The sequence below is a fragment of the Passer montanus genome, unplaced genomic scaffold (genome assembly GCF_014805655.1).
Source record: "Passer montanus isolate IOZ18808 unplaced genomic scaffold, ASM1480565v1 scaffold98, whole genome shotgun sequence".
In the NCBI taxonomy this organism is placed as follows: Eukaryota; Metazoa; Chordata; class Aves; order Passeriformes; family Passeridae; genus Passer; species Passer montanus.
In genome coordinates, this window is record NW_024375256.1 from 376,740 (window position 1) to 400,188 (window position 23,449).

At 52.7% G+C, this 23,449-nt stretch overlaps 1 protein-coding gene across 5 annotated transcripts in view; it reads right to left on the reverse strand.

The window, feature by feature from the left end:
* ZFHX3 (zinc finger homeobox 3) overlaps positions 1 to 23,449 on the reverse strand; it is a 382,420-nt gene that overhangs the window by 63,755 nt on the left and 295,216 nt on the right. For all 5 annotated transcript variants that reach the window (XM_039696465.1, XM_039696467.1, XM_039696469.1 and 2 more), the window contains 2 exons: positions 16,380 to 19,123; positions 13,955 to 14,451 (listed from right to left, as the gene is read on the reverse strand). In XM_039696465.1, the coding sequence (XP_039552399.1) occupies positions 13,955 to 14,451; positions 16,380 to 19,077 (3,195 nt within the window). In that variant the 5' untranslated portion in view covers positions 19,078 to 19,123. The remainder of the gene's footprint in view (positions 1 to 13,954; positions 14,452 to 16,379; positions 19,124 to 23,449) is intronic.

Consider the following 23,449-nt stretch of genomic DNA (forward strand, 5'->3'; position numbering starts at 1 on the left):
GAAAACCAAAGGATGGTATGATGGACTAATATGACAGAATGGGAGCAGAAAGAGGAAATATATAACACTCCTTGAGTCTTGGAGGTGAGCTGAAAAGCGCAGGGCCAGGGAAGGCTCCTGGCAGCGGAGCAGCCCATCTCCAGTGGCACAGGCTGCAGGGCTGGGCACCAGGCTGGGCAGCCAGACCTCTGAGACACAGTCCCACTTCCCCAGGTGATTCTCTTTGTACCCATCCCTTGTGCATCAGCCTGCCCTGAACATGGGACAGGAGCACCAGCTGATTGCAGACCACACTGCCAAGGTAAGTTCTTTAAGTGTCTGTGAAACACAAACAGAACACAAGCACCACAGAAATGCCCATGAGAAAATAAATAATTCTTCATTCAGTGAAAGCTTTGGATTGTATTAGACAAAGCCTGGGGCAATGTAATGAAAGAGGAAGATAAAAAGAAATGGAATAATTACTCACAGAATGAGGCAAGAATCTTGCTGGAAAAATATGTATGGAACTACGTATAATTAAGAACCAAAATAATGTCTGCACACAAAGGGCTGAATTAAGGCAACCTGCTACTTGCTATGTTCTACAAGGTTGTGAGGGCTCCATGAACTCAATGGACACTAATGTGTCCTAAGAGCTGTGTACAGAAATTCATGCAATTGCTCCTTGCCCCACACCCCTGAGCAACTACTGTGTAAGGAAAGCCACCAAGCCCTTGGGGAGGAGAAGTCTTCAAACACAGCCTCCTCCACATTTAACTGGGAGATCTCTCCAGTCCTTGGGCATGTAGTAGCTCCCAGCCCACCTGGTTTCCACCAGGAAGGACACATCAATGACCCACAGCAATCCACAGCAGCACAACTGTCTGGCTCATGGACTCCATGCACGGCCAAGCAGTTTGCAGCCTATGAACAGTTGGGTTTGCTGCTCTGTATTTCCTGTGTGTATCTAAAATCTAATTCAAGCGTACTATAATTCTGCAGAGGGATCTACAAGAGAATAGAATGGCTCTGAGCATTACTTACAGCTATTCCCTCCAAGACAGACTACAGCAATGGAAAATATGGAGAGTGCAGAAGCACACTGAGGCAAACAGAGCAAACCTGAGGTGATAAATGTCTCTGCTCTTCAGTGCTCCCTTTGTTCCTGTGTATCTGCATCCACTGGCATTTGCCTCCACCGGTACAGAAACCCCAGGGAAAAACTAAACCCACTATCTACAGGTTTTAGCCGTTCTGGCTCTGCAATCCCAGTGGGCAGCCTGCAGAGACACACACGGGGTAAATGACAAACACCCAGCAGCAGGAGGGTGTGCTGACCGCTGCAATTCAAAAATAAAACAGAAGCAACAAAACCTTTTTTGGGAGCAGCATCCACTCACAGAAAGGTGTGAGGAGATAAGAGATTTCTAAACCCTGTTTATGAAATTGCAGGTGTAACTCCAGTTACTCCAGCTGCCCCAAAATTCTCATTTCTGTGACCACATGGGATTAACTTGTCTGCAAATATGTGGTTACCATATGCTACCAGGAGATCAGTCTGCAGGTTTCATGTCTGGATAATGCCCCTGCACAGAGTTAGACACTTGGATAGGCCTAGATGGGCACTGCAGGGCATGCACAGGAAAATCCAGGTAAGTCAGAGCCAAGGAGGTGTGAAAATGATAAAAGCAAAGTTCCTGCTTTTGGAACCATAAAAAACACTCACAGGCAGCCAGAGGTGTCTGTAACACAGACCCCATGACATGAAAACATCATCTGCAGGACTCCAAAGCCTTTAAACCTCTCCCACCTATGGTCACAGCATGCTTGAAAACCTGCTCTGGGACAGCAAGTCCCTTCTCTGAGGGACTTCCAGCACCTGGTCCTTTTCCAGCACTGCTGCTGGTGGTCAAAAGCCACAGCTAGGCAGTGTCCTCCCCCTGTGCCTCCTCCCACGGGCCGCTCCTGGGCTCAGCAGCAGGTACCACAGCACGTGCACCCCACAGACACCCCCAAGAGTACAATGTGGCCCTAACGTGACCCACCTGCACTAACCCCAGAGCTACACAACAGTCCCACAAATGTTGGGGGCAAAGTGAGTTTGAGAATTCTGAGTGATCACAGTTCTCAAACTCACACCCTCTGGCTTTGTGCAGGAGGGTGAGTCTCCTTCCATGAGGCAGAAGGGGTCACCCCAGGAGAGCTCTCTGCTCTTCTGCTGAGCCTGCCCGAAGCCCCTCCATGTGAAGACAACAACAACTCTCTGTTTTCGAAGAACATAACGGAAGGCTGATCCAGTGACCAGGACCTGCTGAATTAGGAGTTTCTCTGCAGCACGGACTGGGGACTGGATGGGGACAGGGATGTGAGGAGGCCCAGCAGGAACCGGACAAGGGGACAGACACAGCTGCTGCAGCTGGCCGGAGGAGCTGACCAGCAATGGGCAGAGGAGAAGCCCCACGCCGACACAGCAGCTCTCACCCCACGGAGGGCAGGGGAGCGGCCGCGCGCGGAGGGCCCAGGGAACGCAGCGGGAGCCCCAGCACGGCGCCCCGCGAGCGCGGCAGCGGGAGGCTGCGCGAGCCGTGCCAGCCCAGGCTGCTGCACACAGCGCTCTTCTCCTTCCCCACCAAAACCCCCGAGGCCTGCCGCGTGTGCGCTAACCACAGCCCTTTGAGAGGCTCGTGTATTTACAAACTAAGGCATGCTGAAATCAAAGGGGATACCATATGACATAATTCACATTAAAATGTCAACAGGCTGACAATTTATAGAGCCAATCCACCGGAGGTGGGGAGAACTAAGACGCGGTAATTGTTTAATTCCCGCTTACACCAACAGCAGCTTCACCTTCAAAGCAGCACCGCGTGCACGGCCTCTGGCTGCTGTCAGCCCTGGTGCCAGCCTGGACCTCAGCCAGCATGGAGGCAGTGGCCTCAACCATTCACTGGCACCAGGCACGGGCTGGGGACTGGGATGCCACTCCGAGGAGTGCAGCTCCAGCCACCCCATGGCAAATATTCACCATCAGCACAAGGACAACCAGTTCCTCAGGAAGGCAGCGTCACACTGGCCAGGGCACTGGTGTCCATTTCCAGAGCTGGGCACAGCACACCTCCTCTGGAGGGGACCCAGCAGGTAAGCACCCCGAGGGCACCGCTGAAGGAACCCACTCGCCCAGTGCCTGGCACTGCATGGCCCTGACCCCACAGGGACCTGAAAATACCACAGCAGTACAACAACGGAAGCATGGAGTGTCCCAGCCATAAACCCCCTCGAGGCACTCGTGAACTTTTCACCCCAGGTAGATGGCAGCAGCTTTGCCCACATCAAATATCCTGTGGTGTTTTGTGATACTCAACACCAGCGCCCTCAGCCCGCTGACATCCCCTGCCCGTGGACAGGCTGCTGGCAACACGTCCTGTAGTTTGCAATAAAGCATAAGGTAGGCAGGAGAGAGAAATGTGCACCACTGGGAGAAATTTTACCTGGATAAACCGCAGCCAATAAATTTTCTATAAATGCCAGCTAATGCTGTCCCTTGGAGAGCACTGGGCAGGGACTGCCGGGCTCCAGAGCCCTCGGCACAGCCTCGCTGTCTGTACATAAACAGTAACACCTCATTCTCTCTTCTACCTCATTAACTGAAACGCATTAAAACAAGTGTGCACTGGGAGCAGCAAATGAGACTGTTAAACCAAGCTGATATAATCCTCATCAGCTGTGGGAAATGAGCACACATCCATTACACTGAATCAAGCCGCCAACTGCGACTCATCGAGGATGTTGAGACCCCAGGAAGATGCTCTTCCCCCGCAGCTGTACCAGGCAGCTCAACCACTGCCTCCAGCACTGTCTCATGGGGCATTTCCAGAGTGCTGGGGCTGCATTTCCATTCCAGCAGCTCCCCCCAAGACACAGCTGGGGGCCCTGGTCCCACGCTGCAGCCAAGCGCTGCACGAGTCCACTGTGTCCAGAAGCAATCTGCCCAGTGAGATGCAGGGAACTATCTGACTCCTCCAGAATCCAAGTAGAATAAAAGGCCAAGGCAGCAGAGCAGACACAGGACAGGGGACGTTTCCCAAGCCCAGTTTTCCATGAGGACATACCCATGCAGCATGACAGTAGCTGACCACAGCAGGGCTGGCCTCAGGTGAGGGACACACGTCCACACCCTGCCCAAATGGCACCAGCCTGCAGAACCACACAAAGGGGGGATGTACCACAACGTCCACTGGTGGAGCCCTGCACTGACACCACTGTGGTGCCACAGCTGCCCCCATTCCCCCAGCTGGCAGCCAGATCTGAAAGGGGCAGTCTCAGAGAGGTTGACAAGGGCTGTCACACAGTGACCACTGAACTTTCAGCACACAGCACCAGCTCCATCCCAGGATATGGAACTGCTCCCTTCTTCTGCAGGGCCATCACACCATGGCTCTGCCTTCACCAGCAAAGACTCACTTAAAACACTGAAGAAATGTTCATTTTGCCTCTCCCCTGAGGAGGCAGAGCAGGGAGCCCTCCCAGTGCTGCAGGAACCGGACAGACCACATTCACCTCAGCCAGACAGACAAGACAGCACTTTGTGCCCTCCACCGTCTTGGGTGTGAACTGCTGACCTCACCAGAGCAGCTCAGGTTTCCAAACTCTTTTCCTCATGCCAAGCAGAGCTGATGAGGCAGGATAGGGTCCCCTCTACCTCAGCCCTGTACTCACAGCAAGAATGTAAACAAGCCCTTCAATGCTCACAGCTGCTATTTCAGAGTTTTTAACTCAGCAGAGCCATTACATGGCATTTCCCCCATGTGCAGCCTGTGCACAGTGCAGCCCAGACCAGGCTGCCTGGGACTTGCTCCTCCCTGAGGAACAGGACACCCTGGGGTCTCCCTGGCAGCTCCCAGCAGCCTGCGCAGGCATTTTGAACGGGGTCCATGAAGTCTGTTTAACCAGCATGATGTGTGCAACAGAATCACAAAGAAACAGGCATTTAAAGTGACATCTGTTGGATTAATTAGCTGTGTAATTAGCCTCCCCTCTGTGGAGACAGGCTTTGTTACTGCTGCCTGAAACTTCCCCAGGTGATTCTCTTTGTATCCATCCTTCCCTGAGCACACGGAGGAGCAGAGGGCTGAGATGGGGCTGTACTGCCCAAATGAGGGGCACGAGACAGCCCAGAGGCCACGGGGCAGCTGAGGGGCTATAACTGGGTCAGAGAACCCCAACTGCTACATCTGTGTGTAGCAGGAACCCAAACGGGACTGTTCATCAGCCTGAGCACATTCTGCAGGTCTGTTCAGAGATGAAAGGCAGGGATACAAGGCAGGCATTTACACCCTCCCAAATTAAATCAGAACATCCCTGTCTCCTGCGACCAGCTCCCCACCTCCCTGTCCTGTGACACTGGGGGGTCACAGCAGGGGACACAGCAGCCACTGCACATCTACCCAGCCACGGCCAACTCAGCAGAACAGACAAACCTGAGGTAATCTCCAGGACAAAGAGGAAACCCGGGATTGTGGGAACAGCTGCACTGCACCGATGGTTCAATGGGCAGATGCAGGCTCTCCCTGCTTTAAAGCACAAGAGGGATGCTGGGGGCTCTGCCCCGCACCCTGGGCTGTAGGCACCCAGCCCTGCCTCCCTGCCAAAGCCACCTGGAACCAAGATCTCCCAACAGTGCAGCCAGCCTCACCAGAGCCCGCCCAACCATACCCCAAGGCTCAGCTTCCAGAGAACCTGTTGCACAAGTGCAACTTTATTGCCTAATCTGACTTGCAGAACTTGGCTGCCCACGTCACAGTGCAGGAGCAGGATTTTTACAACTGGCAAGAAGGGGAAAAAGCCCATTATGGGTATTAAGTTATGTACCATGCATACATTATTTATTGTAATTTAATGAATTCCCTATGAGACAGCAAACACAGAAACTCCCATGCTGCTTCCATAGCAATTCCGGGGACTTTGTTGCAACAGTTTCTTTAGGAACAGTTCAGTTAAAGCCAGAGAAGGACAGCACAGCATCCTGCAGCCCAGTGCACTGGCACAGCCAAACAGAAACCAGCAGTCCATGGCAGGTCACACAGAACAGCTGGGGAAAGCACCTTGCAGGCCCCTTCCTTCAAACCAGCCCCCGCCAGAGATGGATGCTAATGAATGCCCATCCATTATTTAACGAGGTCGTCGCCAGCCAGCCTACAGCTGCAGAACTGGGGCTTGGCCAGGGCTGGTACCCAAGGCACCGAAAACCTGACCTGCCCGACCAGAAAAGGAACTAAGAGCATTCTGAGGTCTTCGAGGTGTATTAGCTGTGTTGAGGAATCCATCTAGTCCAGGCAGCTGGACTCAAGACACAGACTGAAATGCCAACTGAGCTCTGGGTTCCAGCACAGGACAGGAGGCTGTGAGCTGCCAGCCTTTGGGATAACAAAGAGCAGGCATGGGTGACACCAGCCAGGTGAATGGACACTGGGAGACACAGCAGGAACTGGGAATTGCCAACATCTTGGATGACAAAGGAGATGGGAGTCCAGTAACACCAGCAAGGTGGATGGACAGGAAGACAGGGGCAGGAGCTGAAGACCTGGATACCTGTGTGTGGGTAGACTAAGAGGATATAAAAGCCCAGGTGCTCTTTTCTTGGGGGTCCCTTCCCAGAGACACCAGCTCAAACTGTTTCTCTGTTACTACACCAGGAATAAATGGCTTTATGGACTGAGACACCTGAGACTGTGCCACAGGAAACCCGGGGTGGAACTGGTGAGGAAAGCTGGTCTGACGGGGTGAGGGAGTGTGGGGAGCCATGCAGGACCCATCGGGTCACTGGAGCCAGCACTGTGGAGGGGCTTTGGTCCCAGCAGTGAAAGGCTCTGGCCTTGGGAGTGTGCCTGCTCAGGAGTCTTGGGAATGGCCTGACTGGGAGGTTTCCTTAACAACCTCTGCAAAGAGAAACACCACGGCCCAGAGGGAGCGTGGGATCCTCAGGGGGAACTACTCCAGCACAGCTCCTTGGCACAGGCTTTGTGCCCTGCCTTCAGTGCCACCCGCCTGCTTCAGCCTCACACCCAACTGGCTCCCAGCTCCTCTGCCTCCTTGCTCCAGCACTCCTAAACCCTGACTTGTTCCAGGCCTACCAGCTCGTCTTCAACTGCCTGTGTTGGGTGTCTGCAGCCTGTGGGGAAAAGACCCTGACAAGCATGCTGTGAATAAGATCCTGACAACCACACTGGGATAAGACCGCAGAACCAGCTGGGTAAGGCCACAACCAACAGGCCCATTCCCTGTCCTGGACAAGCATCTTCTCAGGTCTCTGCCTGGAGCTTCCCACGGCAGAGCTGAAGCTGCAGGCAGGAGCGTAAGTGGATGCCCACCACTGCTCGCAGCAGCTGATCACCCAGAAGACAATGCCAGACTTTTGGCTCTGGACCAGCATCTCTCCCTCCACGCTGTCCTCCGCAGAGCAGCGACCTCCCACACCAGCATGGGAGGGACAGTGGCTCACTGGCAGCTTGCACCACCAAGGCAAGGTCTGCCAGAGCCTGTCAGCCCCCCTGCAGCAGAGCTGTGGCCAGAACCACTCTGTGGCTCACTTTGATTCCTCTCCCTGAATGTCCCAACAAGAAGCACCACCTGACAAGGGAAAAATTCCTGCTTGGAAATTTAAGTACTCATCCACACATTCCAAAATTATCAGATTAAAAGAATGAACCACAAACACAACAGAACTGGCATCACGCACGGGAAAAGGTCAGATGCACACTGACACTCCATCCAACATGATGACACCTTGTTTTGAGATGCCACCTGAGGCTGAGAACAGCTTTGCAAGACCCTCCCTGCCCTGTGCTGAGCCTCTCTCCCTGCAGACCCACAGCGAGAGCCAAGACCCACTCCTGCTGCTCTGCCCACAGGCTGCTACACAAGCCAGGAAAAACTGAGCTTATGTACAATAGGATAAAGCTTGACAAGGTGTTTTTCTGTTTGTTTTTTTCTCGTGTCTGGTTAGTTTAGTTGTAGCCCATTCTCACAAATATTTTGATTTCTAAACCCTGTTTGACCGAGGGTTTTTAGCCCCATGTTCTGGGGAGCTCCTGGTTCCTGCTGTGTGACCAGGGCTCCTGCTCCAGCTCTCACTCCTTTGTTGTTTACGTTGCTTTTACAGGGTGGTTTCTTTACTAAGCTGCTGGCTGCACATGGCTCAGCACTTACTGGAAAACTTGAAAGAAAAACCTAAGTGACATAGGCCCATAAATAAAACATAGAGCAAGCAATGCTGTGTGCTCTCAGCAGTTCTGATTCGAATCCTTTCAAAAAGCAGTGCAGAGAAAGGAAAAGTTCTGTGATCCTGTACTAACAGACTTTGGTATTCAATACCTAAAGGCAGGTAAAGACATCTTTTAGTGACAGGGAGAAATCTGTCACTCAGAGGAACGTGCAGCCCCGTGAAGGACAGGTCTCAAAGGGTTAAACTGACATGGAGAGCTTTTTGTATCAAAATATCTGTCAATCCCAACAGGACCAAAGGTACTGGATCTAAGGGCCACCAAAGGATGCAGATTTGAGTTGAAGGTTTTGGAGACCATCTTTAAAAACAACTTTGTAGGGAGATTCAAATGAGTAGTTATTTCCTTTGTGAAGCTGCCATTGGAATTTGTCTTAAACCTTGTAGGAAGGAAATCAGCTCAAAGTCCCTCATAAGCTGTAATTTAAATGGGCTTCAGGCACAATTTGTGTTGCTCAAGAGTGTAATTCAGAGCTCTGATGCTGCATCTGTATTCCAAGAGATAAACTTGCAAAAATAAAGCCAAAACACACTGAAGGCAGACAGCAAGTAAATCAAAGGTTAACAGAGCTCTAAACCTCCTAATGAGCACGACAGACTTTCTGTGAGCAACTTTATCCCAAGAACCTTAAAAGGCAGAGATGGGAGGAAGACTGTGATAAAAATCAAAACCCAAACACATCTCCTTTTGCCCGCGACATCATCTGGGTATTTCAGAGCAGAACCAGCCCAGCTCCTGGCAGCTCCAAACGGAGCTCTGGGGGCAGGTCCCTGGGCTGCTCCCCAGGGCTCTCCTACACTCAACTCCTGCAGGGAGCACCTCCTGTCAGCCAAGTGATGGGACGAGAGGACTCTCAGCCTGACCTCACGGCACAACTATGGCAAGACTAACTCACACCCATTCAAATGCAGGAGTATTTTATCAAACCAGCAATTTCCAGAGCACTGAAATTTATCAAATTCACAAGCTCTCCTCCACACTGGATTCCTGTGTCAAGCCAACTCCCAAGCCAATGGTCATCACCCAAGTCATTCCAGCCATCTGCCACTCCTGCAGCTTTCTCTGGTATCTTCTAAGGGGTTTTTTAAAGCCTTCCTAAAACAACCTAAGTTGAACACAGTATTGAACCATCAGACCAAGTGATGATTTACACAGCTCACATATTATCCCCTTGCCAAGTTAGTTTTTATTTTACCTTCTGTTTCTCATCCTTTACCTCCCTACCCCTGCCCAGACCTCTTCCCCAGTTTGCTCATGAAGGATCTTACAAAGACCCTGGGAATCCCCTGTCCCTGCAGCCCAGCCCTGCCTGAAGCCTGCCTGGCTCCTTCAAACAACTGACAGTGCTGCAAGAACCTCTCTTCCCAAAGTCTGCTTTTCCCCTTCCTAGTCCATATGCCCCCTAAACCTTTTCTATTACGGTTTATAGCCATTTGCTGACTTGATGCTTTGCTGTTTCTGGCCCACACTACTGCCAGGAGCCTCTGCCCCTGCTGTGGGGCTCCTCCAGAACTCTCAGTCCTGCTAAGCAAGTGACTTTTTCCTTCATGGCTCCTCCAGGTGAGACCACTCTTCAGGATTTATCCTCCATACAGAAGTACCTTTCAGTTCTGGTTTTAAACGCAAGAGAAGAATTCTCTCTTCCTTCCCTTCCCTGTAACATGGGCCTTCTTCTCTTTCCCGACCTCCAGATGTAATACTTTCCTATTTGATCACATGGGCTTTCTGTGGACTTTGGCCAGGTTCCCCCTGCTCTGTTTTCTCAGGGGTTGTTACGTTTAACACAAGCAGCTAAGGTGCTTTTTGGTAATTCTGTGACCCACACACCTCATACCCTTTACTGTATCCAACAGCAGCTCACTCATTTTCACACAATTTTAACTTCAAAGTTAGCTACTATTACAGAAGGTACTCTCTGCCTTGTTCTGTTATGGAAGGACATTGAATTTGAATGCATTACCATCATCATCATCATCATTCTGTAACTACATCTCATACAGTATTCCACGCATCCTCTGGCATTAAAACTTTTTGGGGATTTTCCAACAAGTTTCTTTGAGAATCCTGTGGCCAGCACAGGGGATGCAAGCCCCCGTGGGAGAGGCGTGATGGGACAATGCTCTGCACGGTGGAACTGAGGCCTTCTGCTGGGTGTGCAGCTGCACATCCCCCTTCCCTTCCCACAGCTCAGCTCTGCTTCTGTCCGAGTCAGCACACATCCACGGTTTCATCACCACTACCATAAGCACAGATATTAAAGAGTCATTTTCCTGCACACTCTGCATCTCTAGCTAACAAAGAGCCTCTATGCATGGCACCACGTAACCCAAACCCTCTCCTCCAGACTCCCTATTCCCTAAAAAAGTGAACTCAGCACTTGGAAACACTGAAAAGGAAGACACTGAATGAACTCATTGAAGGCACTTGCTGGCAGTCTGGCCAGCAGCGTGTTCCTTCAGTAGTTCTTTGTTTAAACTTCTTCTGAGCTGCACATTCTGAACTAGAGATTGTCAGGAAGTTGTAGGAAATGTCCAAACCTGGCTCTTTCTCAAGCAGATTAATTCCTTCTGGAAACTCCACCTGTGCAGTAGATGCTGGGAGCTCGTGCCCAACCTCTTCCAGATGTGAGGAACACTGCTGCTCTGCTCCACGAGGAGACAAGCCTTGGCTGCTGCTCCAGGGAGCTGCACTCGCCTCTGCTCACAGCCACCCTGTCACCCAGGCCACACCATGTCCCACCTATGGGAGGCAAAGTCCTCAAACCCATCACCTACCTCAAGCCAGAACACCCACCCCAAAAATGTAATGCACCGGCGATGCACTGCACTGTCATTGTGCATTGTGCATTGACAATGGCACTTTTGCCTTCCAGGGAGCTCCTCAGGATATAAACCCCCTCGGTCAGCCAAGGTGGCCAGCAGTCACAGCAAAGGCACAGGCACCACGCTCCCCCAGCAAGTGCCAGATAAACAACAGCATTTCCACTTCAGTCACAGAATTCTAGAGGGACAGCAGGGAATTGGGAGTGCACAACAATAAAGGAAAGGTTACCAGACCCTTCCAGTTTTTTGGCATTCCCCTCCCCTTACCCCTGACAGGGAAGAGGCCTGACAGAAGCTATTGCAATGTGCAGGACGAAGATGGCAGCAGAAGACCAGACCTTCTCCCCTGGCACTGGGAGTGTTGCAGAAGACTAAAAGGTTTACCCGACTATGGACTGACAGTGCCTCCAGATCACATCTTCTGGCAGCAAGTAACACTGACAGAAGTGGCACTTGGGCAATGCAAGCAGCCAATAACATGTGATTTAGGAAAAAAATGGCAAAAGCAGCAGAATAAGGAGGATTGTGTGTGATAAGCCCAGTGTGTGCTCTCACCCAGCAGCATCTGGAGAGGATTTTCTCCAGCAGGCAGGGAAGAACTCGATTACATCCAGTTAACTGTGCTCTAAACTGATTATGCATGTGCCAGGCTAATGGATTACATTAGCAAGAGGAAAAATAACATCCAATCAATCTCAATTTACTGCAGACCACACCAAGGCCTGAGAGAAGAGAAACCATTCTGTGAACTCCCCCCACTGCCGCTGCATCCCTTCAGTTATCAGCAGACATGGCATTACAGCTGCTGCACGGCCCGAGAGCCGGGCTGGAGCTGTGTGAGCCGTGCCTCATCCAGAGAGGCTTCTCCACTAAATCAGTCCCTGATTCCAGCTGTGCTGAAGCAAGACACTGTGAATCCAGCCATCCACCAACCTCTGCTCCAAGCTTTATCCAGCCATACTTGAAGGCCAGTATATGGAGCACTCCAAAGGAATCCATGACTCTGAAATGTGTTACCCTTCAGCTGGTGTTTCACTGCTATTGTGTCAGAGCAACACAGGGCTGGAGCAGCACTGAGACTGCCCAGGCCTCTCACAAACCTGAAAACTGACAGCTCCTCTGTGCCTGCCCAAGGAAAACATCCTAGCAATCTTAATGGCTGTCTCCCGACGCTGGTGGGATTTTTTTCCATTTCTTCCTTTTTTCCCCTTTTCTTTCCCCTCAGCGAGAGAATTCTAGTGCCTCAATTGTTTTTCCCGACTGGAACTCACTGGAGATGAAGGGCCTGGATAAAGAAAACTTCAAGCCTTTGCAATGTATACTTAAAAGAACAACATTACGTGTAAAAAAAATCATAATACAGCTTTCAAACAACTCTCTTGTACCCCAAACTGACCTCCACAGAGGAGATTCAGTTCCCTCAGCTGGGTTCTTGACGCCTCAAGGGGACTCCGCTGCCCCTGGTTTCCAAGCTGTGTAACTCTCTCAGGCCTCCTGCAGGTGTATGTGCAGACCTGACCATGCCCAGAGCCAGACCCTGAAGGGTGAGGCTGGATCCCAGCTCAAGATGGAGCAATCGCTGTCACAGCCATCTTGGCCTCAACAGTGAGCTCAGAGAAACACAGCCCTGTTCTGAGCAGCTCCCCATCAATTCTGGGCAGATCCAACAACCACAGCTCAAGGCAAACCTTACATGATGCTCCTGGTTATAACCTTCCTCCCTGAATTGGCTGGAACTGTTAATGCCTAGGAAAAATGCAGGAGTTATGAAAATGTGTCCACACTGTGAAGTGGGTGGGTCCTACAGAGCTCAATGTTAGGTCTTAAAATCCCATTACATAAAAAAACTCTTCAAAGAAACGACTAAAAAGTGCAAGGTACACTCTGTGTGTATATAAAGAAACCTCAGCACATTTCGGGGAAAGCAGGAAGAAGAGGATGAGGACAGAAAATACAAAAAAACCTGTGAGGAAAGAGCAGACAATGAGTGGGAGAGCACGTGTGAATGGAGGGGATGCGGCTGCTGAGATTTATGGCAATTCGTACCTGATTGTTCATACTAAAGCTATTATGGGATGATTAGAGAAAAAGGTGAAGCTTTAAGTCCAGTGAAAATCAATAGAAACGTCTGGAGCAATTCTGCTGCACGAGTGAAAGGACTATTTACTGTATCCGGAGCTCCTCTTGGGTTACAGCCCACAGGGCTCGGCCAGCAACGGGAGGGGCTGCGGACCAGACGAGTGAGACAGGAAAGAGAAGATGGTTATAATGGTTGTAAAGACAACACAGAAGAGGGAGGGTGGGAGGAAAAGCCAGCAAGATGGGAGTGACAGCCCAAAGAGTGCTGTGATGGAACACGCAACGCCCATGGTGCAGGGCCACGCTCAGGGCTCCTCGCCCACACCCAGCAGCACTCTGCTCACAGATCCCAGCACCGACCTACACAGAGCACTGCAGCACTGCAGCCACGGCCAGCCCGCTGCCTGCTGCCAGGACCAGCACACTGACCACCGAAAGCCTTCAGGAGACACACACTGACAAACTCCATCGGAAAGAGCCAACCAAACACAAGCAAATGTCACCTTGCACAACTTTCTAACCAGGATTGCTCAATTTCTGTGCAGAGTATCACAGTTTCAGTGCTATAAGACACCAGCCCCTTCTAAAGCATCGTGGTGTGAACATCTCCTGCCCTGAAGCCTGGACAACCACAGTCACCAACAGAACACAGGCTGAAGAGCTGCAGCACACAATGAGATCAGGGCAATGCAGAACTCTCAGCAGCTCATCTCCAAAGGGTCACAATGCACTGTGGTTCAACTTAGATTTTCCTTGGAAAATCAAAGGAGATGAAGCAAAGGCAGCCCTTACCTTGTAGAGCTTCAGGCTGGCCTCGTGCCTGGAGTTCACGGTGTGAAGACGCAGCTTCTCCAGACTGTTGGTGTAGTAGTCACAGGCATTGCATTTCAGATGGACTGGGTTCCCAATGGCCACGCACTTGAGCCTCCACTCGTTGGCTTTGCCCCCCTCCTTGATATGTGCCACCAGCTGGTACTTCTGCACGTGCTTGTCTGTCTTACAGTGGAGCTGGAAGTTGGCCTTGAGCTGCGTGTTGTAGCGGCACAGCTTGCACTGGTACGAGTCCCCCATCACCGCCTTCCACTCGTCCTCGGGGAGGCTCCGCTCCACGTTCATGTGGAGCCCCAGCATGTCCAAATTATCTGTAGTGAACTTGTTGCACACAGCGCACTGGAACAGCTTCAGCGACGGGTCATTCGTCTGCGTGAAACTTTCACCCAAGTTCATGAGCTCCTCAGACACCAGCTGTCCACCACCCAAACGCATGTCCAGAGGGATCTCGCCACCCACTGCACAAAGAGAAAAGGGGAAGAAGAGGTCAGAAAGGCTGAATTCCAGAAGATAAACACAGAGCAGAGCATAAGCTGCTCCCAAGTGCCACCTGCGTACCCACAAACACACAGTGAGACCCCAGCTGTGTGTCTCCCTTCGCCCACTCCTCCGTCTTGCTGGTCTGCACCAGAACTGAAGAAAAGTTACTGCAGCCAGCATAGAAGGCTGGGAATGGACTACTATCATCCTTGCTACTCTCTTGCTGAAGGATCACCCAGCCCTCTGCCCATCAAAGGTGGCAAGATAAACCCTACAGACTTTGAGAGGATGAAGAATTCCACAGCACTGAAAGCTCCTGTGGCTATTTCAAGAACAGCATTAACACTTCATTCTGTTTTTTCTTGCCTCCCTAGAGAAGCAAATGCTACCTCATGCAGTAGTTAAGCACAGTCCCTACCACGTAAAGCAAAGGTCAGCAGTCACAAGCCCAGGGTGGCTGGGTACCTCATAGGGAGGTGACCGCACTGCTATCACAAGGTGGCAACAGTGTAGAACATGGCATGACAGAAACAACCTGACAAGTGCCACTCCTGCACTGCTATAGCCCATCTCTTGTCCAAGAGTTCAGAATGGTGAAGAATCTTCTAAAAACAGTTTTGACAAAGTCAAGACAACAACTAATAAAGAGGGAGTGAGAGCACACCACGGAGAGCCAGGAGTACCCCGTGTTTGTCAGGCTGACTCTTCAAACCAGAGCTCAGCTCTGCTCACTCACAGCTACAGAGCACAACAGGCTCCTACTCACACCAGAGCACCTGAGAGATGCAGAGAAACTCTGAACAAGCACAGAGACAAACCAGGACTCCTGGGCCACTTTGCTCTCCTTTTTTGTGTTTAAGACATTTATGCTCTTTCTTCAGCTTTTTGGTATTTTACCTTGATTTGATGCCACAGCTCAACTTAACAATCCCATGAAAAGAACCAGGTCAACAATTCCTCAGTTAATCAAAAATGTGTTATTTCCTTAACTTTTTATTTCCTATGTTGCAATTTATTTGCTGAGAAGCAAGTGCTCTTTAAGACACTTTTTCCTGAACTCACCATGCAGGAAAAACCCAAAAGTAGACTCTTCTGAATTATTAATGCTCTGCTCAGTTTTGGACCAAAGTGTAAGAACGGGAAAGATCTGCTTCACTTCTCACAAAGCTCATAGTGTGTGTATCTGAGTCAAAAGGGCCAAGCTGGTGTCAAGTGCTTATTAACACAGGCAGGGCCTCCCCCTGCAACCCTCAGTGTGAGACTTGCAACCATCAAGTGCACAGTTCACAAACTGCCCTCCAGGCAGCTCATGGACATCCAAAGCCCTGTCATTTACTTGAGGAGCTTCAGCTAAAACACTCCCCATTTATTACAACTGCCCCGTGCTTCAGTAGTGAGGGGCTGGGAACTTCAAAGGCCTCCAATCCCATCTGTCACAGGCAGCAGAGGAACACTGCCCCTTCCACCCCTCTCAAAGCTGCTTACCTTGTCTTCTCAAGGCAACACAGCATGGAACAAACCAATCCCAAACACACACACCTGCTTTTGGGAGTGACAGCAGGTGACTGCACCTTCTCTCAAAGCTATCCACCAAACTACTCCCACTCCTCACCAAACCCAGGAGAAGTTCTCAGGAAACACTGTAGTTAGGATGCTTTCCACAACGAGGAAGAACATTCAGCGCCACAGCATCCATAACCCGTGTCTGCTGTTCCATTAACTCCCTATGAAAACTCTTGGAAAATGAACTAGAAAAGCCGCAAGATGAGGAAAAGCTGCTCTGGGTGAACACAGATGAGAAATCAGCACTGCGCAGCCTCCGTGCTCACCACCACACAAAGGCAGCTCATGGGCTGCCTTTGCTGGGTCTCTCACATGAACATGGTGGAAACCCCTTCAGCCTCACCTAGAGATGGAGCCATCGTTGCCATGGGGTTGGTGGGATCAAGCTGGAACCCCCCCATCATGAACTGTGCATCTGAGGAAGTGCTGTCCATCTTCAAGTTGGGAAGGTTCATGTTCTGTGCCAGGTAGTACTGGTAGAGCTCGGCCTCAGCGGGGGACGGCAGGCTGCCGAGGCCCAGGTGCCGGTTATGCTGGATTTGGGACATGTTTTGCTGAAGCAACATCATATTGTGCATGTGCTTCTCACTGGTCATGTGAATCCGAAGGTTTCTAGCTACGTTGGTCTCATAGTCGCACACCTCGCACCGCCACGTAGGTTTGGTTTTTGGTTTGGTGGGGGAGGGAGCCCCACAGGTGCTACCGATGTTGGCGGCGGCGGCTGCCGCAGCAGCAGCTGCTGCCGCCGCTGCCCCCGCGGTGTGGCTGAAGACTTGCTCTCCCCCTCCGTTCTGCAGGTTCTGCATGTTGTTGAGATGCTTGTCGGACTGCATATGAATACTGAGGTTGCCTTTGGTAGTTGTGGAGTAGTTACAGACCTCGCAGCGGAAGGGCTTGTAACCACAGGTGTAGCTCTCGCCCCGCGCCAGCCGCGGGTGCGGCTGCCCGCTCTTGCAGTAGACGCAGGAGCCACCCGGCTCAGGATGTTTCTCCTTCATGTGCGCCTCAAGCGTCTGCTGGTACTTGTAGTGCCAATTGCACTTGGGACACTTGAGTGTCTTACATGAGTTGCGAGAATGCATCATAGTCATGTGGCCACCCAGCGACCGCGAGGAGCCCAGGACCGTGTCGCACTTTGGGCACTCCACGCCGCTCCCCGAGGGGCACTCCCCACCCCCAAGTTCACAGAGGGGGCCAGCATGCTGGTGATGGGAGATGTAGCTCCCGTCCTCGCCCTCTGCACTCTCATTTGGTTCTGGTGCTGTGGCATTGTCTTTATTGGCACTTTCATCGATGAAGTCCAGCCTCCTGCTGCCCTCGGCCACACTGGCTCCGCCGCCCTCATTGTTAAAGCTTAAGTGATTCCTCCTGTTTGCACCATCAAAGACAAAGGAAGAAGCAGAATTAGAACTAGTAGAAGCCGTGCCCCGTGACAGGGTCTGGAGCACGTTAGGCATTAAGGGAGAGTTAGAAATGCTTTGGTTTGAGAGAGCAAGGTCCTTTTTGCTGCTGCCACTGCCTGCCACAGCCCCAGCATCCTCCTGGGGCCGGTCCTCCAGTTCATCCTCCAACTCGTTTGGAAATAGTCCTTTGCAACCCTCATCATCCTCATCTTCTTCCTCTTCCTCCTCTTCCTCTTCCTCCTCCTCCTCTTCTACATCCTCCTCCTCCTCCTCTTCCACCTCCTCGGCTGGCTCCACCTTTTCCGAGAGGCTGTCCTGGTCGTCCCCCTCTTGTTTCTCCCCCCCTGCCACCCCAGGGTCCTTCCCCTCTGAGGATTTGGTGGGACTGGAAGCCAGCGGGCCCAGGGGGACTGAGGTAATGGGAGTCTTCAGAGCTGAGCTGGTCAGCCCACCCAGGTTGAGGAGTGCACTGGGGGCCAGGACGCCCGCTGCCGGCGGCGGCTCAGCTCCACCGGCCGCCCCGGCCTGGAGGGCCTGCTCACCTTCCATGCAAATGCCACTGAATTTACCATAAAAACTGTGTCCAGGGCCTATGAGGTTAGCTGCGGAAACAAGAGGGTGCTGAAAGGTTTTGTTTTTTGGTTCCAGAAAGCTGACAAGGGGTTCCTTGTCTTTGCCTATCCCTTGGATGATAGCGGAGATGTTCTTATTGCTAAGAATTTTCCGCTCCTCCTCACTCAGAGTCATTCGGTGGTCGTGCACGGCATGGGTCACGAACGAGCGGACATACCCAAAGGAGAGCTTGCACAAGAAACACATCAGGATGGGCTTCCTCTTCCCATAGAGCACAAAGCCATCGAATTTGGACAGGTCCACATTGTTGGGAACATCTTTGGATACGCAGGAGCTTTTGGCAGAACCGTCGCTGTTCAGGTAATCCTTGTTGCTTTTGTGTCGCACATCGAAGACGCGGAAGCTGTGCAGGACGGGGCTGATGCCCGCCAGGGCTGAGGTATTCGGGAAGGCCTGGTCTGAGCCCTCAAACCACTTCCCGAAGGATGAGGCTATGTGGAAAGTGTTGATGATCTGTGGGTAGACGGGAGCGGCAGCAGAGGGCTCTCCCTGCTTGGGCAGAGAGTTCGGGAGCAGCGAGGGGAGAGTCCCGCTGCCGCCGGCACCCCCGCTTTGCACCAGCTGGCTGAGGCTCTCCACGATGTAGGCTGAGCCGTCGGGCTGGTAGACGATCTCGCCGGCCAGGTTCTCCACGTCGCTCTCCTCCTCGCCGTCCTCGCTGCTGTCGCTCCCGCTCTCCCCCCGCAGCGGCGGGGGCGGGCGGGCGCCGGCACAGCGGTGCTCCATGTAGCTCTGCAGGCCGGCGAAGGAGGCCGCGCACTGCCCGCAGCTCACCTCCTTGCCCGCGGGCTCGGCGCCGGCACCCGCCGCGCTGCTCTCGGGGCCGCGCTCGGGGAACGGGACCCTCAGGCTGTCCAGGGGGCTGCAGCTCTCCGCCGCGGGCTGCTCCATGCTGCCGGCCGGGTCAGGGAGGTGGGCGCTGTTGAGATCAGTCCATTGCTGGTGCTGAGGAATGCCGCACCCATTGTCCTTCCCGGGGATGACGGGCGAGTCACAGCCTTCCATGGCAGGGCCGGCACGGAGCGCTCATTGCACCCGCTACGGCTCCGACCTGCGGATGGGGACAGAAGGAGAGAGGCAGTGAGTCAGGTGCTGCCGCAAGGAGCCCACCACCAGCAGCGCTGCTGACCCCGCTGCTCGCACCACAGCGGGGGCTGCTGTGCCAACACGGGCTCCAGCCCAGCCTTGGGCACCGCACTGCCGGGAACGAGCAATGGGAACCAGCAATGGAAACGTGCTGGCGGCAGCAGCGCAAGAGGAAAACTGAAGGGACCTGGAAAGTGGCAAAACCCCTCCTTAATGTCCCTCCTAAAAGGAGCCAGCAGGAAGATTGTGGGACCTGCGCTGTGACCTCCAAAGCCTTGGGTCTTCAGAAAACAAAACATCATGGGAAAGCCTGTGACAGAAACAAGATATGACAACAAAACAGTCCTGTGGCTTTACAGCTCTGGTATTCTCTGGCTCCCCCTAAGGCAGATGCTGTTTTTCTGGGTGTCACCCTTCTGCTGACGGTTTGGGAAACTCAGACCCATCGCTACCACACATGCACCTCAATGGGAGTGACTAGAGCAACTCACACACAGCACTACTCACAGCGATTTTGGAGTAACAGTGCTCAGTGAGCACGGGAGACGTAAATGCTCTGGTCTGGACAGAGCTTAAACAGAGAGATGTCAGGAGAGAAACAAAACAGGAAATTCCAGATCTGATGACAAGGGTGCATCCTGGGGACTGGAGAGGGTCAGCCCATCGTGCTCCAGGAAGCTCCCAGAGATCCTGCAGGGCACAGCCTCTGCGCACGGATTGCTCCCTCTCACCCCTGGAGAGAAACGCTGGGTGCAGGTCCTGGAAGAGGAGGACACCCTTCCCACTACCTCCATTCCACCAAAACCAACATGACTGGAGGATTCCCACCAACTGCCAGGCCTGGGCTACTGACCATGGCCAACACCCAGGGAGGGGCCCCTGTCATCGCGATGCTTTCTGCTGCATCTGGCCAACAACGCCACTGCAATCCTAATGGAGCCCTCCTTACGAGCCCTCAGCTCACATGGGAAGTGTGAAGAGAACTGAAAACCTGCCAGAGGTTTGACTATCTGCAAAGCTGGTAATGTGCCACAGCAGCCCTGTCTGAACTACCTGAATTAGTTCAAGCAAAAGGAAACAGAGTGACAATCAGCATTTTTTTCTGGTTTCACTATCTCCCAGTTTATTTTCCTGTACTACACAAAGCCATCCACACTTCTGCTGATTTTCTCTAATGTGTTAGTACTTTCTCTTTACATTTGACTTCCAGTGAAGCTCGAAGGAAAAGCACTTACGACTTCCACTGAAGGCAAAGTCATAGTCTCAAAGCCCATGTGCAAGGATGCCTGCAGAAGGAGCAATGGAGACACTACCCAATGTGATCACACACAAAATTACTCCACAGCACCTCCAGTCTCACCTTCCCTGGATTCTATGCCATCCATCCTTGGATTCTGCCCCTAGAGTTGCACTGGGAATAAACAGGGATTTGCTCTGCAGCAACAGTAATCTAGCGCACTGAGCAGAACAAGAAGGAAAAGCAGTATCCTGCTGCCAAAAGGCTCTGGGTTTAGTCAGCCAGTTTTGTTCCCCTAGCCTAAAATACGCTCCAGCCATGTAAGAGCTCCTACTGCACCAGCTCCCTTCCCTGGGTCACTGATCCCAGATCCTTCTGTGTTGAGGCTGCACATTCACCTTCCCACAACACGCCTACTCTCTCCCTTTTCACTGCTACTTCTGCACTGGCAACTGCAATCCAAATTAAACCAAAGCAGATCTATCCAGGGGAAATGAGGAAAAAGAAACCCCATAAGCCTTGTACTTTTGCCAAGTGAAGTTTTAGGAGTATCTGTGCAGACTTCAAGGCACAATATGGAATGACCACACCCTACTAATTCTTTTAGACCTGGATCATTGTGCAGGCCAGCACAGCCAGCTCCCGGGACACACAGCCAGGTGAGACACAGCCGGGGCCACAGCTCTGCCATCAAGAGCCCCTGACTGGCAGGAGATGCCTGACTGACAGCCAGGAGGTGAGACACAGCCAGGGCCACAGCAGCTCTGCCATCAAGAGCCCCTGACTGGCAGGAGATGCCTGACTGACAGCCAGGCCAGAAGGGTTAGCAGGGCTGGAGGGGCGGGAGGGTTAACAGCCTGATTGGAAAATCAATGTAATAAATGCTTGGTAAGTTACAGGAACATGCGGGAAGAGGAGGCTGCGATTGATAAAGGACTGCAGCTTTGATGCTGCACTGGGGACTTGTTTATTGACAGGAAAGCCAATCTCTCTCCCGGCCCGGCCCGGCCAGGCAGACCCGCACGCTCCAATTAATTGGTGGGCTTTTCTGCCTTGGCTTGCTTTAACAGCTCTCCCCCACTCACTCCAAGTTAACCAGCTCAAGATGTGCTATGCCAAAGGAATCTTCCCTCCTCTGCTCAACACACAGGAGCCCTTACAGGGCATGTGTTAAAACCCAGAGCCAAAATGGCCAGCCCAAGCCCCGGACACAGGCTGAGCCCCTGAACAAGCCCAAGCTCTTCTGATGGTTCAGTCACCATCAGAGCTATTCCTAAAGGGAGCACAAGGCATGAAAATATTTGTTTCTATTCACACAGAAGCTGCAGGAATCATCTGCTCAAACTGAAAACAGCCATTTCCTTGTTATAGCAAACCAGGTTCTAAGCAGGAGCACAATGAAGTTATTAGTGCATGGGCCCCGTGTCTTCCACCACCCTGAACTGCCCCTAGGCCACCTGTGTGGGGACAGACAGAGTGTGAGAGCTCAGATGGACAGACAGTGGCGTGCTCCACACCTCCCATTTGCTCCCCCTGTCGCCCTCTCTGCTCTGTTTATCAGCCAGTCAATAAGAAAAGGTAGTTCTTACTTAAGGAGGCAGAAGTCAACTCGTCAGGTCGATCAGCACTCTGTCTGTAAACATGGTTTCCCGTAAAATCAATGAACTCCAGTTACAGAGAGAACAGCCTGAGTGCCAGAGACTCTGCTCTCACACTGCCCCAGTGGCAATGAAGGGCTCTCCTGCTCCCTTCTGCAGCCTCACATCCCACCACTGCCATGCCCACCCTGTCTCTGGCCCACGGCCCAGCCCAGCCCCTGCCCCTTCCTCACAGCACCACTGCATCCCACAGTCCCTTGGAGCCAACGTGGCACCACGGCGGCCCAGAACAGAGCTTGTATGGCAGATGCAGGTGACAGCACAACACTGTGTGCCCCACACCTCTGCCACGTCCCTACCAACCAGGCCTGGCAGCCGGCAGCCATGCCGTGCAGAACACGCGTGGAGTCAACCCCTGCGTCCCCCTGCCACCTCCTCCCAGCCCCATCCTCAAAGGGACAGACATTCCCTTTCCAGCAACACTTCCACCAAGGAGTGGCTGGTCCTGAAGCAACACCCTGCAACTCCTGGCAAGCTGGGGCTCCTGGGCACCCCCAGCCTGCGGCACCAGGCTGCTTCCTCCCTGGGGACACTGGCAAGCAGTGCGGGCAGCAGGGATGGAGCGGGAGGGAGGAGGGGGCTCCTGCTGTTGCCCAGGCTTCCCGAGAATTAAATATGAACAGCCGTGCTGTGTAATTTTAAATTGTTAATTAGCACAGGGTTAATTAGGCGGCCCTTTCACAAGAGGCTGTTTGGCAGTAAACCAAGACTAGAAGCAATGAGGAAGGAGGAAAACAAAAGGAGAGAGCGACAGTGAGAAACTGTTCCCTCAGCTAATGACCCACATGGCACCATGGAAAAGAGGGCGCTGAGGACAGGGAGAAGATACAGGCAGATGCATTACAGCCACAGCCATTACCTGGCCCTGCAGGCTGCCCTCCCCCTGCCCAGCTGCACGGCACAGGGAAGCACTCAGACCCGCAGTCAGCTCCAGGCTGCCAGGGGCTCGGGAGAGCCAGAAAGGACAGAGGCAAGGGAGACAAGGAGAGCACAGGACTAAGGGTGTGCTCAGACACTGTGCCCACAGCCCTCCTCACACGCTCAGCCTGGCCTTCTGCAGCATCCTCAGAAGGACAATGCCTGGCGAGTGGGGTGCCCAGGTCGGCCAAGAAGCTCCTGTCTCAGCAATGGCACTTGTTCCTGAAAACTAGGGATGGACACACCAAAGGTGAGCGAGCAGCCACCTCAGCTTCATGGTCATAGAAACACAGAATAGCTTGGGCAGGGACCTTGGAGGCCCCTGGGAACGGGAATGCTGAAAGCTGCCAGGAGCAGGAGCCCAGGCAGGGGGTGCGAGGCAGTCACTGTGACCCTCTGAGTGCCGACACAACGAATCTGGAGCATCAAAGCTTTCTGTGCTGCCTCCTCGCACCTGGCGTGCTGCACAGCACTCAGG